Source organism: Hippoglossus hippoglossus, chromosome 9 (genome assembly GCF_009819705.1).
Source record: "Hippoglossus hippoglossus isolate fHipHip1 chromosome 9, fHipHip1.pri, whole genome shotgun sequence".
Lineage (NCBI taxonomy): Eukaryota > Metazoa > Chordata > Actinopteri > Pleuronectiformes > Pleuronectidae > Hippoglossus > Hippoglossus hippoglossus.
The window spans coordinates 24,009,539-24,026,117 of NC_047159.1; the positions used below are offsets into that span (position 1 = coordinate 24,009,539).

General features: G+C 44.1%; 1 protein-coding gene across 5 annotated transcripts in view; it reads left to right on the forward strand.

Moving 5' to 3' along the window:
• The first annotated feature begins 248 nt into the window (after positions 1-248).
• cux2b (cut-like homeobox 2b) overlaps positions 249-16,579 on the forward strand; it is an 83,599-nt gene continuing 67,268 nt past the window's right edge. The window contains exon 1 of one of the 5 annotated variants that reach the window (XM_034596689.1): positions 249-653. In XM_034596689.1, coding sequence (XP_034452580.1) covers positions 591-653 — 63 coding nt within the window. In that variant the 5' untranslated portion in view covers positions 249-590. The other 4 variants (XM_034596690.1, XM_034596691.1, XM_034596688.1 and 1 more) reach the window with 4 other exon arrangements.

The following is a 16,579-nucleotide window of genomic DNA, read 5'->3' on the forward strand; positions in this document are numbered from 1 at the left end:
ATATGTTTGATATGTATTTTGTCTAATCTGCAGTGTGGTGATAAAACCACATGCAGATGATCCGAAAAACAATTAGACTACATGTGTCAATAAAGTAAGCTGTTTTTAATTTCACGTCCCCATGAGCCCCTGCAATAAACAGGATTTTAAAAAAAAGAGAAAGAAAAGTAGGCTTGGCTAAATTCCCTGAACTCCGCTAATCTACACATCATCATCTCCTTCCCTTTTCCAGACGCTATCGATCAACCCGGGGCTTTACGTCAGTATTGATAACTTTGCCAAAGCAAAATCAAGTGCAATTGTCCAGTTAACGTTGAGGACGGAGGCGCGGACACACTTTGCTCTTTTGACTTTTTTTCCTCAAACCCGGGCTGTTCGCCAAAAAAAATGCACCGTCTACTTTTTTTTCCCTTCTTACTGAAAAAAACATGTTGTCAGACTTGTCAAACATTTCCGTGGACTCGCGTGTCGAGTGTGTTCGTGTGTTGTTTTTTTTAAAGTGGGACCAGTGATCGCTGTTTAACGAGGGGGGAATCCAGCCCACATATTTATTGCAGCCGCTGAAAAAAATCTCCTCAATATCCCCCAAGATGGCCGCCGATGTAGGATCGATGTTTCAATATTGGAAGAAATTTGATCTACGGCGGCTCCAGGTTAGTGCTATTCTCACCTTTCTCGGCTTATTTTCGCAGCGGTACGTCTCCTCGACGTGTCCCGCTGCCTGTCGACCCGTTTTCGGGGCGAATGAGCCGCGGAAGCCGGCGTTGCTCGCATTGATAGTTATTAGAAATTGATCCTGTTCTGCCTTTGTTCAGTTCAATCATTGATCAGCGGTGGAGGGACCGCGGAGCAGCAGCAGCAGCAGCAGCAGCCTGTGTGTTAGCCTCGCCGATCTGGGATCAGCACCGCGGACAGCACTGCCGTTTACACCCGCTGGCTTTTCTCCTGCTTTTCTGCCTTTTCCTCTCCGCTGTCCTCCAGCAGCACCGCCGCTCACACGCACGGAAACTTTTTAATGCGCAGGTTCCTGGACGTAGCCCGTAACTTTTTCACGCAGCTTAATGTTTTATGCGGTTTGTGTCGACGGACGCTGCGTTCAGCCGCCGCACCTCTCAGGCAGGATATAGTCCCACTTCGGGGCATGTCATCGTTTTTTTTTTGCGTGTTTTTGCGATCAGACAAATGCGCGTGTTGTGTGAAGTGAAATGAGAGATTTGTAAAGTTTATTCAGCGGACGTTGGCCGATGCTAGGGGATGTTTCCGTGTGTGTAGGCAGCGGGCTGGTTGTTCTCAGAGCAGCGGGAGGAAGCGGTTGTGAGTTAAAAACCCAGACTGTGTTGTGTCGCTGACATGTTTGTGTCTGCTAACGTGGAGGATGTGGCAGGTGAGCGGTTTGTTTGTATCACTGCCATAACACACACACACACACACACACACACACTGACACACACAGACAGACACACTCACACACACACTGTCCGGGTACATAGCATGTCCGCTCCGTGTGAGCCTCTAGCTTAACCCCGCTGAAAGTTGAATTTATGATCGCTCGCAAGGCTCCTGAGAGCGAAACGTTGAAATGAGGGGAAAAGCTAAACGCTATCTCCGGTGTCCACCCCGACCTCTTCCCCCTCTTCTTCCCCTCTCCTTCATCCTCTCCTCCTCTCCTCCTCCTCTCCTCCTCTCCTCCTGGAGCCGCAGAGGGCTGCTCGGCCCGGGGAGCAGAGCAGCGGAGGAGGGGGGCGGCGGTGTAATTGTATTCCCCGCTAATGTTTGTAAATCAGCCTCGGCCGGCGCAAGGGCACCGTCTCTGCCGTTTGACTGATGTCCTGTAACATGAGGGATGACAGGAGCATGGCAGCCCGGGCTCCTCGGAAAAGCACCGCCGGAGAGGGGGAGAGCTCGCATCTGCTGGTGCACGCACGGCTCTCGGTTGTCTCGCTTGTTTCTGACCGAGCGCTGCTCCGGCTCCCAGCCGCCGGACACCTCTCTCTCTCAGCCGGGCAGGGATCCAGAGAGAGAGGGGGTTGAGGTTGGAGCTATTGTTGTTGTTGTTGTTGTTGTTGTTGTGGCTTCATGTAGCGTCCTCTCCGCAGGCTCCCATCCTCTTCACCCCGGCTCCACTGGACCGTGTAACATTTCTGATAGATGCATGCGTTCAAGGTTTTTCCATTAAATGTGACGGACTAACCTGGGAGCTGCATCTGAACTGGCCCTTAAGGATGCCTGAGCTATTACCCAGTGTCATGAGCAGTGATCTAGTGGTTTATAATAATAATTATTCTAATTACAATAAAGGGCAGCCTCCAGTCTGTAATCAATATAAGACGTACAACCACTGATATTAAGAAATATAAATGATACCTGCAGAAAAGTGTTAACTGATGCTTGTGTTCCATTGGATGACTTTATCCTCATATCAAATAGACATGAACGATACACTTTGAAATCCCTTGACATAGAGGAAATCATGGATTGCCGTCTTATATAAAAAGGATAAATAATTCCACCAATGAGGGTGGATGGAAATCATCTATAGATTTACCTCCATTGCATAGACTCTCATACTTCTATAGTAGTTAAACCATAAGTAAAACACTTCGTGATCACCTGTTTAATCGTGCAAACAAGTTACTTTGTATAACTGTCTACTTGTGGATAGACACGTGTATTAGTCTCGGTTTTAAACTTAAACCGTAATGCACATTTTATAAACTGCGGTAGGGAGTATGCGTTCAGTTTAACCTCAGTGATTGGTTTTGAAAGGTGCTCTGTGTTCGATACTTTCTGAACCCGTTTGTTAGGGTTGGTCAGAGTGTTGGTGCTGATCACTTCACGTGCGTTACAGATGTGTTGTAGCACGCCACACACGTGTTGAAGAAACTCTGTATGTCTCCACTGAAACTGATTACTATTTCACACAGCTAGCACGGATCTGATCACATTATCTTATTGACAGCGGCTCTGGTAAATATTCTCACAAGCCGCTTGTTGCAAACATGCCTGTAGCTTAAATGTGACACCCTCTGCTACATGTGTCTGAAATCAATTAATTCACTTATTTCTCATTCAGTCATGGTCGGAGCCAGTTTCTGCCCGTGCAAAATCATTGCAGCTGTGTCACCATATATAATAATATTTGTACTATATCTGAGGACACCCACAAGCTATATATATTAGCAGCTCACACTGGAACGTTAAGGTTCTTATTACAAGTTATTGTATCAGAAGACTTGAGTTTGCAGTTTTTCTTTTGGTGTGTGTTTGTGCTGAAGATTTGTGCCTCCGAGTTGAACAGGATGAATAATTCACCTGCAGGCTGATGAAAAGAGGGCAGGGAAAGTGCGAAGCGCTGAGGTGGAGTGACCTTGGTTCCCGCTGGCTGCAGGTCACCTGGCCGTTGCTGTGGTAATCATTCACACCAGCCAGATGGCATTTCCGTGGGCGAGCATGAAAAGGACGGGTCAGGGTTTGTCCTGCCAGGTCCTGCCGGGCCCAAAAACAACTCTGGGCCAATACGGTACCTGGAGAGAGAGAGAGAGAGAGAAAGCGAGCATTGGGCTTGTAGGAAGACTTCGCAGAGCCAGGTGATGAGAAGGTGTGGACCAGGTGGAAGTGCAGCTTGATTACAGCCATGTATGTTATTAATCCTGTCAGCAGAAGCTTTTAAATATACCATCAATATATTACACTTATCACAACCTTTTAATTGGCCTTTATATACACAGAGAAAGGATTTGCATGGATGTTATCCAAGCAGAGCAAAAAGACTTGTCTTTGGAAAACTTTGGCACCGTGCCTTTTACTACGAGCTACTTTAATCCCTGTATTGTTTTTAGGGATGTCGCAATGCTGCGCTCATATGGCGAAATAATGCCCCGCTGATTTGTTGCCATTTCGATAGCCTTGTTTCCACTCTCTCTCTCCCTCTCTCTTCCATGCATCTAAAAAGGCAGTGGGCTTTTAGATCAGGAACAAAAGCTTGTGATTGTACTACATTTAGCATGACTCAGTTGCTCTGGTGTCAGCTCTAATCCACACACAGAGACAACAGTATTGCCAAACAGTGAAATTGCTTTGCAGCCTGCGAGCCTGGCTGCCTCCACTGCCAGCCTGCTCTGTGTGCTGTTTGCCAGTAGCTCCAGACTTCCCTCCACACCCCACAATCCCACACACACACACACACACACACACACACACACACACACACACACACACACACACACACACACAAACACTAACCCTGCAATCTCAAATTGCCTGTAAAGAATCCGTTGCTGTCTCCCTTTCATTCATGCTTTCATATGTTTGTCTGTTTGCCGATGCTGTTAATGTCACATGCAGCAGTATAATCTCATTGTAGCGGCGAGTAAGTCGGTCCAGAGCGCCTCGCGTCTCTTGTTCTTTCTCATAATGATTGTGTCATTTCATTCATATGCTGTGATAGATATAAAAGGCTTTGAGATTGACCTCCGCAGTTGCTGCTGTATGTGCTCATTATCTCATTTCTCTAAGATTTGTCTTTTTGTTGTCAGGCCTTTTCAAATCATCAGCAGATTTAAGTGCTATATGTTTAAATGGAAAAGCTACATCATCGTTATCAGCATTGGTTTGAGTCACGCGTTGCCTCTCATATAAACATTTCTTAACATGCTTTCATTATTACCACTTGTGTGAATAGATGGGTGGGACGTGTCTGTCACGGTCCCATATCCTTTGGGGTACCTCTCTCTTCCTTTGACAGTGACAACAAAGCAAATAAGAAAGACGGGAGCTTTTACAAGACTATCTGGGGCAAATTGAGATGTGAAATCCAGGAGCCATAACCCCGATACGTAAAACGCAGCGAACATTAGAGAGCGAGAGGAGTGAAACAGACTTCAGCATTAAGCTGTTTAACCTCTCTGTGTAGCATTAGTGGTAGAGACTTCAAAGCAGATGCTTCAGCGTTGGAAGCAGAATGACAAATGGGTTTAGAGACAGCTACGGTGAGCATTCTCACAGGAAGACTAGGCCTGTCATTAATGTCAGCTTAATCACTTTGACCTTCCTTCAAGCAGATTTCCATACCTATCCAATCATTTTGCTTTGGTTGTGCTCCTGTTTACAGACTCCTGTATGTGCTGCAGTTTGATAAGGGCGGATGTGATGATGTTTTTTGTCTGTGTCTGCGATTGTTACTTGAAATGTTGTGAAAGCTTTCATTTTAAGAACTCATGATGGTTTGCTTCTCGCAAAAACTACAGGAAAGATATATTTCCTACTTATCCTCTTGAGGTATCCTGTCACGCAGATAGATTTATTCTTATTTTCCCTTACCTCTACATTGATACAGTACTAGTTAATACAATTTCCTTTCCCATGTTCACATGTTTCAAAAAGCTGCAGCAAGAGTCTTTCAAGAAACATAACCTGTTCCAAGACCCTCAGGTCGTCTATCTCTGTATCCCTCTGAAATTAGACATTTCAGTCACTGATTGGCTCATTCAACTCGTTACGGGAGGAATGTAAAAAATACGCAATACTGTAACGAGGAAAAAAGGACCAAACGTGTGTCCAAAACAAGAAAAAACATGATTTACTCAAGAAGGTGTGGTAGATTAGACTATGTAAAATCAAGGGTGAACGTTCTATAAATAAAAGCACCATTTCATTCACTCTTTGAGTTGTATTGATTGTAGTTGAAGTAGTTGAAAAAGCTGTTCTCCAACTTCGTAGGTTGCTAAGAAAACGTTTCATCATCTCTCGAGTTTTTTTTTAAAGATTTCTTCCCATCTCAAATCATATGAGCCTCTAAATGACCGAAATGTCTGAGTTCTAGGAGATAGCCGTGTAGGGCTTTGATAACGTACAATGGTTGTGGATCAGGGATTAAAGTTCACAGACCTCCCGGTGAATAGTTTTCATTGAATTTAGTTTCTATGAAAACAATGTCCCCTCTGAAAACTGTTGCTGATGTTACAGGGACCTTGCTTATCTAGAAAAAAGCCATTGCTATTAAATGTGACAGCTTCAGATTTATTGGGATTGAGTGGATATCTCAAAAGATAATTTCACTAAATCTGATTAAATAAAACAGAATCTATCATCATGACAAGATACAGGAAGAATTATGTGAGAAAATGCTTTTGGAATTTGGGTAAACTGAACCCGAGCAGCTGTAATTTTTTCACATTACATGGTCATATGGTTGAACAGTTTTGATCAGGATTTGTTGTGGCTAATGAATGCTAAGCTGTCATTGTCCTGCGTTGGTCTGCAGCCCTAAACCTGCCTCAGTGTTTTTTCAAAGGCTCGCTCTTTTCACGTCTCCTCTTATGTAGCGCTGTGCCAAAAAAGCAGCACCTCCACTGTTTCAGCAGAAACGCCCCCTTGGTAGTTGACAGCGCTTCATATTTTTCATAGCAGCGCGTTCTCCGATCTGCTGCCCCTAGGCTGTAGCAATTGCTTTGTAGGAGTAAATAACCAGCTTTAACAAAACTTCAGGGACACATTAGTCTGCTGGAGGATGGCTCCATGGTGGTAGGGCAGCCTCCTCTTCCCTCACAGTGAGGCAGGCGGAAGCATCAGGAGGAGAGAGGTAATGGCTCATCGGCATGGGTATAAAGCTGTGTCCTCTCTCCCTGCTGACAGCGGGTCCCCTGCCCAGCGAGTTCATATTGAGCTGCGTTTCTCTGCCGTGGCCTTGGCTTTATTTGTTTTGACTGTCTGACGCCACTGCAGACGTATTGAGAACCAGTCCTTTCTTGTTCATTTTACCAGGCTTACAGTGACTCCCACTGCCCTGCCCCTCTTAGTCTCTGTCGCGCTGTCTCGCTCTCTCTCTCTCTCTCTCTCTCTCTCTCTCTCTATGCATGCTGTAGCAGTGTCAGGCTTTCAGTGATTGGGTTTCACTTGCTCTATTTTACTTCTTTATCGTTTCCACCTCTATGACTGAAAGTATTCCCTTTCTTCCTCCCCTACTGTGCGAGTACCTGTCTTTTGTATGGGTGCTCTAATGTCGGTTGTCATGGGTTAGCATGGTGTGAAGGGTGCTCCTGGGCCCGGCACGCTCGTGAGATCAATGCTTCACTAACCTTCTCCAGGTTGTCTTCGGGGATCTCAGCCGCTCTCATTATGTGCCACTGCTCACAGTGTGTTTACCAGACTGGGGGAATAGTAGTCCTGTGCATGCCACCCATATGTAAGACCCATTTGTCCTAATTTAAGTGGGAAGACAGGAGACCCAGGAACGACGGCCTCTTGGTGGTCTTTTGAGTATTAAACCAGCATTTGTTATTACTAAGCAGATGTGCTCTTATTTGTCAAAATATTATAAAAAGGTGTGTTATAGCAAAAAGCAGATGGATCAGGCTTGTTGTGTTCGCTGGTCTTGTCTTTGTGCAGCTGCTACCCCCACACAGTTAATTACTCTCTTATTCATCCCCAACAATGGGAGGGGATAGAATAAATCTGAGCCGCGCACTCTCGCTTCTTCACCATGGAAGGTGCAGACTGGGACCCTAAAGCGAGCGAGTGGCTTCAAGAGGTACAGTTTATCATTTTTAATGGAGAGGAACAGGAAGTGGAGACATGAAGCTGGGGCTCTGTGATTTATACGCCGCCTCAGTCGGGGGGGGGGGAGAAAAGAGCAAGTCTATCTCCCTGTCCACACCTCTGGTTCGCAGCCGCTTTCGCCCAAATCATAACCTCTTCAACAACACAGAAAATACACTCCCGGGGGAACAACACCAGAGGAAAATTTGCAGATCCGGCTATAAATTTTTTTGGGGAAAAATGCCCTATTAATTAATTATCCATTATTAATGTCAGCATTTATTTATGTTAACACACTCAGTCTAATGAGTTATTGCTGGTATGTAGGGAGGTACAGTATTAACCTAAAATCAGTCTGCATCTCTCCACTGCCTCCTGCCTCTCTCTTTATCTGGTTTTGTTGTTCCCTGAAAAGCCCTGTGATGTCATGCCTCCATTGTCACCTGTTCATTTACTTTCGTAGTGGAGGGCATCGGGGTATTGATTAGGGTTTGCAACTGTGTTAGGAGCTCTGCCGGTGTGTAATATAGGCCTTGAGGCTATTCTGTCTTTCCGCTCAGTCTCACGAGTGCTTTCCAGACCTTGTAATCTTAATTAAATATGCAACTTTTGATCGCAACAGGGTCACTATTTTTGCATTTAAATGTGGTCACAGACTCCCCCCGCCGCCTCCTCAGCAGAGAGAAAAAGCAGACATTTTGAATCTTAATGCAAAAAAAAGAGAGGAAAGAACAAAGAGCTGAATAGAGTCTCTCCTTTTTCAATTCCCCTTGTTAGCCTCCTGCTGCATTCCCCCTATAGTTTTTTTTTCAATTTTTTTTCCAGATGAATTTTATGATATTTTCCTCCCCTCCCCTCTCTATCTCTCTCCCTCTTTCTCGCTCTCTCTCACTCCCCGGCAGTTTTCCCCAGACAGGTTCCACAGTGTTTTAGAAGGGATGGATTTAATTGCTCTGTGGGGATTGGTTGGCTGTGCCGGGCTCGGCTGTTTAATTAGTGTACCCTGCCGGGATTGGTTTAATGCTTCATGATCTTGAAATTGTCTGATTGTTCAGCCCTCTGGGGACTCTCCCTGCCTACGTAGGCCAGCAGGTTTAGCTAAACATTGCTCCAGGCTTCTGCTGTATGCGGCATGAGGAGGAGTGTGCCTAAGGAACTAAAATTTGTTTGGGGTGGGGGGGTGGGGGGTCAAGTTGTATGACAAACCAGGGGATGTATACGTGAAGTGGACAGTCCTCTGGGTGCTCCTGAGTGCTTGACTGCAGGATATCTGTACAGACCTCACAGGAATGTTTATCCTTGCAATATTTCATCTCAGCCTGACGCTGTATGGAAATAATCCAGTTGACTATTAATGCAGTACCAATATTTAGTCTGTGATACAGTGTTTCTTTATGATAAGCAAGCATATGATTTGTAGCTGCAGCCAAGAAAAATACTTTGCCATGCATGTGGTTCTTCGCTTGGCCCACACATTTTTCCACATATTTGCTTGGCTGTATGAATGGAGGTCTTGTAGTTTTGCAGGAGCTCCTCATTCTGCGGGCTGTTTGCTGACTTGATCTGAATGTGTGAGGATCTTTGCTGCGATGAGGCCGTCTCGATCATCTCGCAGGGATCTCTGAATTATGTGCTTGGTCACCTTGAGTGAGAGGAGCTGGGGAAATTACATTTGTGTAAATGGGTGCAGGGTGTGTCTGCCCCCCCCTCTGTAGCCTTCCACAGGATGCCCTTGGTTTGGCTCAATCATGGCAGCGATGTTGACCTCAACAGTAAATGTGCTTGGCATCAGATCCTGGATAAGGGACGAGCGTGTGCGTTGTGGTGGTGCAGTCCAACACAGATAGTACCTATCGAAGGCTAAGCTCATTCCGCTTCATCAGACTTATCAAGCCCACTCAGTCAAAGACATAAATCTCTAGTGGATGATAATAAGAACACCTTCCTCTGCCTCTCTGCCTGGACTTTATTATGGGTTTGTCCTCTCAGTGAGTGATGCCTGGGTGTTCCGATGCAACAATGATTACTTTTTGTCTGAGAGCTTTCTCCATTACCAATCCTCCAGGTAGGTGCCAGGTTCATGTATTCGGCTGTTGTTGACTGGATCATCTGCGTGCACCCAGGGGGTCATTTTTTTTGCCTGTGTTTACTTCTGTGTTTACACCCTCACTGACACCAAGGGGATGCACGTGATCACCAAGGTGATAGACCACATGGCAACTGAGCTGCTCTAAAAATGAGAGTCGCACCCTGAGCTTCTTCCCCCGTCTCTCTGGGGGAGTTGCCCTGATTACTGAGTGACTTTGTGCTGGAGTTGAGGACACTCTCCAGCTGTTGGGGTTGTTTGTGCAATGATAAGGGGTTGTGTAATCAGAGTTGGGTTGTGTAGACAATCTGTTAATCTCTCTATTATGAATGTTGCTCAGCCACTTTATGTCGGTACATTTCATCCATCTGTTTCTGCACTTCCTTTTAATTTAGCCTTAAACAAAAGGAGGACTACCAGAATATAATGTGATATCTGAGTCTGGTCACAAATGTTGTTCTGGAGATATTCTTTGTGCTCTGTTATTTTTAAACGGGGAAGCTCAGGTCAATTGCGGATCACGGCTAAAGTCAACAATGTTGCTCTTTCATAAATAAGCCCCAAGACTTAATATTGCAGGGCTGGTTCTCCTTCAAAGATAAAAATATTATTGCATCCCATCCCCCACTGCCTTTTGGGCAGGGTGTGAGTCCAGCGTCCGTCTAGACGTGCGGCATCATTAACCTGCCGCGACCTCACCCCCTGATGAATTTGCTCCCACATCCCCTGCAGCCTAGCGTTAGCAGCCCTTCTCCAGTCCACTGGGAACTGGGGCTCCTCTGGACTGGCCATTAGAGTAACTAGCCTCTACTGGTATGCTTTAATAGGCCAAGTGGCCGGAGCCTCACTCAGACTGCTGAATAATTCAAACCGTCTGGGCCGTGTCTAGTCCCGGGGCGCAGGGGGATGTGAACTGGGGAGTAGGGTGCAGGGGGTTGCATGGAGGTGCAGGGGTTAATAACAGGTCTGCCTCTATGTCAGCAGCTGCTCAGCCCTCTCCACCCCCAGAAAAACGCACCCAACTCCACCCCACATATGAAAGAATCCTATTCAGTTGATTAGATTTTTCAAAATGGATCAATTTTTAATCAGCGGAGCATCTGACTACGGTCAATACCATTGTCGCCGGGAAGACAGTTGCTGGACAGCCGTCTTTATTTACAGGAATGTTTGTTTTTTACTGTATGCAGATGGAGGGGCAGGAAACGACAAGCCCAGATCACTGCACCACTGCAGTCCTTGGCCTGTCCAGGCAGGGGTCTGGCCTGTTCATGCAACAACAACAACACGGCCAGCCTCCATCAAGGCTGCAGCAAATTCAGCGCTCACTGATGGTGCCCTGTGGATCATCAGTCAAAATTATTTATTCACATCAGTGCAGAAAGGTGGATTAGTGTAATGTATTTTCCTGTGCTAACGTAGGTCTGTCCAAAGAGACTTCTCTTACCCATTCGCATCTGCATAAGTAGTGAGTAGGAGTGAGGAGCCAACAAACTAGCTGTAATACTGCCATCAAAATTTCATTGGGCTGTAGGGAGACCCTAACATGTTAAATAATGAGGAGCCCATAAACTTAATGTTCAGAACCTCTCTGGAACTGCTGACGACGTCTAGTTATGACTTGATACGAAGGCAGAATTATGAGGAGATAATCCCTCCTCAGTGTGGTCGTCATTTTAGCACATCTGGTTCTTAAATACTCAGCCACCAAGTGTTCTTTGTGTGATCACTTTCAAGATCCTGCTGCGTGAAAAGATGGGGATGAAGAACTTGTTCACGCCGGGCTGCGTTATTAATCTTTAGTTTACAGGTACCATTTTTAAGACAAATAAACACTGCTGTCAGTGTGGGACAATATGGAGAAGTCCTGGAAACTGTAAAACTGTACTGCAAAAAGAAAACAGTGATGCAGTATATTTCAGCGTGACTGCATATACAAATCAAATGCATGCATATACAAAAACACTTTGAAAATATATATATGTTCATAAAATAGAATTGCTAACGCTGCGTCCTTTCGAAAGAATGAAATGTTTAACTTGACAAACACAAATGTTGGGATATATATACTGTTCCGCCCTGATTGGGTTGCATAGATTTATTACAATCAAAAGGATTTATCAAATAAAATAAAAATATGAACCTACTTGTAAATATATAATCACTTTCTCCATGCTGCTTGAAAAATGTTTTCATGTCACCCACGTACCATAGTTGACAGTAAAAGCTAAACTATCATCTCATTTTTGTCGGCTTTAATGGTTCCTGTCTGCACATGCATAATAAAAATAACAGCAATAATAGTAACTACAAGCAGAAGTACATATGTGCTGGAGGGGTTGATTTTAAAATAACTATTATGGAGTTATAGATATTGATTTGTAGCTGCTTACATTTTGAATTTCACAGAAAGGAATTTGATATGAGATTGGTCTTTGCCCCTAAGACGATGAGGGGTCAAGTTTTAGAAAAAAAAAAAAAAATTGTGTACCGGATGGGCAATTTTTAAATTTGTTTTTATTTATGTCAGTACTGAATTCATTAACTCACATGCCACATCCAAAATGGATTGGCTTAGAGCAGATACATTACAGGCTGTACCAAAACCCATCTATAGTCTTGAGTCAGTGGAACATAAAGAAGATGTATGCAAATGTATCAACAGTTTAGAAGAGGGCTGGTGAAAATGCTTTTTGAGGAAGCATGGTGAAATTATTAATAATTGCCACCATGTGCAAAATGGTGATATCATGAGACATTAAAAATATATACACCAGCATGATGTTGTCTTTGCCTGACTTTGGCTTCATTGCAACAACCCATTTATAGTACACTCTCATAATGTCACATACTTACATATTGGCCTATTGACATATTGGCCTATTGACATATTGGCCTATTGACATATTGGCGTATTGACATATTGACATATCGGCGTGTTGACATATTGATTTATTGGAGTATTGACATATTGGAGTATTGACATTGATTTATTGGTTATTGACGTATTGATGTATTGACGTATTGACGTATTAATGTATTGACGTATTGATGTATTGATGTATTGATGTATTGACAAATTGGCAAATTGGCGTATATGTTTTGAGCTGACATGATTTATTGCTGTCCTGGCATATTGACTGCAGTGTTTGACATAATGACATATTGAGTGACACCTTTCCACATTGACATTATGTTGGCAAATTGCATTGACATACCATAATGACATTTTGACTCTGTAATATAATGTTATGCTTGCTTGCAACATGTTGACATTATTGTGACATAATGGCATCATGTTGGCATGATGCCATACAGGCAGAATAGCATATTGATATATAGATATAAAATTATGTGTTGGCATTCTGTTCTTTGATTCCACTGTGATTACGTTCCCTGGTCTCCTCTGTTTAAGGGCAACCCGAAGCATAAATAAACTAACATTTGTATCCTTTATAAGGTACGAGTAGAACTCATAATGATAATGTCCTTATTATCAGTGAAGAAGCAAACCAACAAAATGGAACTAAAATTGATGGATGAATGAAATTATATAAATACAATAATTATAATATTTTTCACATTACGTCACTAGTCTAATCTTCGGGTTGAATTACAATCTCAGCTTAATTACATTACACTGTCAAAAGTCTAATGTGTGAGTTAAATTACATTTATTTCGTGTAGCTTTACTTTTGATTTATATTTTTGGTGCTCCAGTTTTTCCAGAGTGACAATAGATGAAACACCATAATAATAAAAAGAAGAATCAGATGGTGTAACTTGTAAGAGAGGCTTTTATAGTGATCAGACATGACATAAACCCTGTTCTCTGTCTAATCTTCCCTCTTAAACATCAAACTTATGCAAAAAGCAGCAATGCTTTCACCAAGGAGTAATAATAAGAATTTGTTGAATCTTTTTTGCTGCAGTGCCATTGGGGTTGTTTTCCTTCTTTGCTCTCTGATTATAGAACTGTACAAACTGGGCGAGATTTTGAATTCTTAGCTGATTGCGTGCCTCTAGCCATGCACATTCTCTGCTTTCCTCCCCAGACCTCCCTCTCCTGATAGCCTCCTTTTCTCTGGTACAGAGGGATGCAGTGCACTTCATATACAGTTATGCTGAATAGGTGCTGATGTATGTTGAAAACAGTTACGCAGGTGCCTTGTCAAAATGTGCAGTGGATAGGCAGTAACACAATTCTGTTTAATATGCTATCAATCAGCCAGCGAATTCCCGTTTGTACATAAAGTATTATGAGCCTGCTCCTCCCAAGACTATCATGACAGTGCCGGTGTTTAGCTGCTCTCATGTCCTCCAACACTGTGTCCCTATTGTCTGTTTGTCTGTTTAATATGCAAAGGTGGTCATTCAGGGAGTCATTTTGGACCAGTGTAAACGAATCGGCAACAATGATTAGCTGGCGCTGCAGAGGAAGTGTCCATCATTGTGTTAGTGCATTTGGAGACCATCACTCCTCCCTCAGCTCATCTCGCCGCTGCTCTCTCAGCTTTGCGGAAGATGCCCTCTGAAAAACACCCAAACAGCACCAGAGTAAATATGCTGTAAGTGGAGTTACTTAATGGGGAGATTTTGCATGCTTAATTGCGAGTATGGATCGCAGGTCCATTAAAAGACATCAGTGTCGTGGAGTCCGGCATACAGTTTGAATATACTTGAGATGGATTGATCCATTGACTTCCTGGCTTCTATCTGAGAGTAGTAATTAAAACAACGAACGCAAAAACCATTTTGAAGATGATTTGAAAAACAAGAAATAAAACACGGTATGCAGACAGTCCTGTTCCTAATGCCGGACCTTTTTGTTTGTTCAGCGTATGCAAGCATGCTTCAGGGTGGCACCGTAGACATCCTGAGGGAAATATCAGGCTTATTTATTGGAGCCTTTTTAGCCCCAGCTCAATAGCAGAAGTCTGATGGCTGGGTTACAGAGGGACTATCTGGCAGAGAGGGAGGTGGAGGAGGAGCTGGGCCTGGCGTCAGCCCCTGACAAGCTCTTATTTACCGTCCAGATCTATGACTCATTTTATGTACCTAATCGTAAAGCACTGAGATTTATCGGAGGTAACGGGACAGTGGGGAATACCCCAGGAGACTGGCAGATCAGCTCCCCCCCCCCCGTCTGCTCCCCATGACGGGCCTCAGGTTCACTGTACCTGGTTCAATACGCCATCACCTTCTGGGAAGAGGGGAGTGTTGGAGCCCAGATGATAAAGTCCATATTTCTGCCAGATATGGACAGCTGATAGCTCATCTAATAAAGAAGATGGTCATAAAAATTGGATGGGCTAATGGATGACTCTGTGCGAATTAATAAGCGCTTATTGGTCAGGTTCAGTGACCTCTTACAATGCAGTGGCTGACTGGGCTCAGAGGTAGATGACCAAACCTAAAAATTGGGGGGGGGGGGGTGGTGACATGAAATTGCTCTTGTAGCTTTTTGGTATCTAATATATCCCTCTCTTTAGCTTACCGAATCCTTGTTTTTGAAGTGCAGTTGAATGTTGTTGGTTTATAAATAATGTATTAACTTCAGGGCGAAAAAATCCAAAGGTTGACATCCTCGCTTACCATCATTTTTCCCCATGTCTGCCACTCCAGTAATGGCAAAGGGGGAAGCAAAAACAAGAAGGTATTATAATAGTGCCTTTGTTCTGACAGGAGTGCTCTCAGAGCATGTTTTATATTCCTACTGAAAATTAAAATTAAACTTTCATTGTTGGGCATGCTGTTTAATCCAATAACGATCTGATGTTACAAACTGCTGTAATATCTCTCAGCATACTTAATCGGAGCGGACTTAGCCCTGTCACTTTACATTAACCTCTGCTGCAACAGGAGAAGGGCTTCACTAATCTGCCATTGTTGCGTTTGGCAGTCTGTAGCTAGTGCAAAACAGATTTGGCAGTCAGCGAGAAAGTAAAGGCTTTATAATGACAGCGAGGCCTCTCCGCTATTTGAGCTAATAATGTCAAAATCTAATAATGCGGTGGCCCTTGGAATTAAATGAGAGGTGCATGGGTGGGAATAGCTGTGATGTGGAAAGGGATTTCTTTGTGGGGGGTGGGGATGGGTGTGGGTGTGTGTGTGTGTGTGTGGGGGGGGTCAGCCATCCCACCCTCTCTCATTATGTCACTTACTTTTTAGACTGCAAATTGGTGAACAATTTATTCCCTAGTGACCTTTTAAATTCTCTGTGTGTGGGCGTTTATGTATGCCTACACACTCATTGAATGTTTGCCTTGTGTACCATTTAAATAAAAAATGCATAGTTGTGAGGAAGTTGTGTGAAGTAGTGTACCACACTGACGTCTGGAATCATAATTGGATGCCTTTGTGTTAACAGGATATTGGGTCCGCCAGGAAGCATCTGAACAAGGGACCTAAAGAGTTTGAGCTGACCGAGTGACCTCACACTGCTCAGCGAAGCAGCATCTGCAGCATCATCAATTGACTTGACTCCTGTGCCCCCCCCCCCCCCCTCTCCCCCTCTCGTGAACGCAGCCTTGTAACTTAAAACAAAAAGCTGATTGGTCGCCCTCTCAGCTTCCCCTCATCGCCTAGCTCCGCTGTGGATGAGGTCCCAGCCTGGGAGATAAAATAGCAGTTTTTCCTCATGTGCTATGCCATTTTGTCAGTTTGACTGTTCCACTTATTCAGTGTTTTGTGACTTGCTGAGCTTGAGGGGATGTGAGTGCCATTTCGCAGCCAGATCTGAGTTGTGTTGATTGAATTAGACAAAGTCGGAAGATAATTAAGAACCGCAAGGCGCTGCAAAACTGTCTGCTTCCAAACTGGTGAAAATGAGACGCTGCCACATCAATGAGCTAGCTGGCTCTGCTTGATGTCAGTGGTGGGTTATATCACTTGACACCCTTACCTCCTGGTGCTGGAGCCAGTTTCCTCCTTTCCCTTTAATGTTTCTCCAAATAT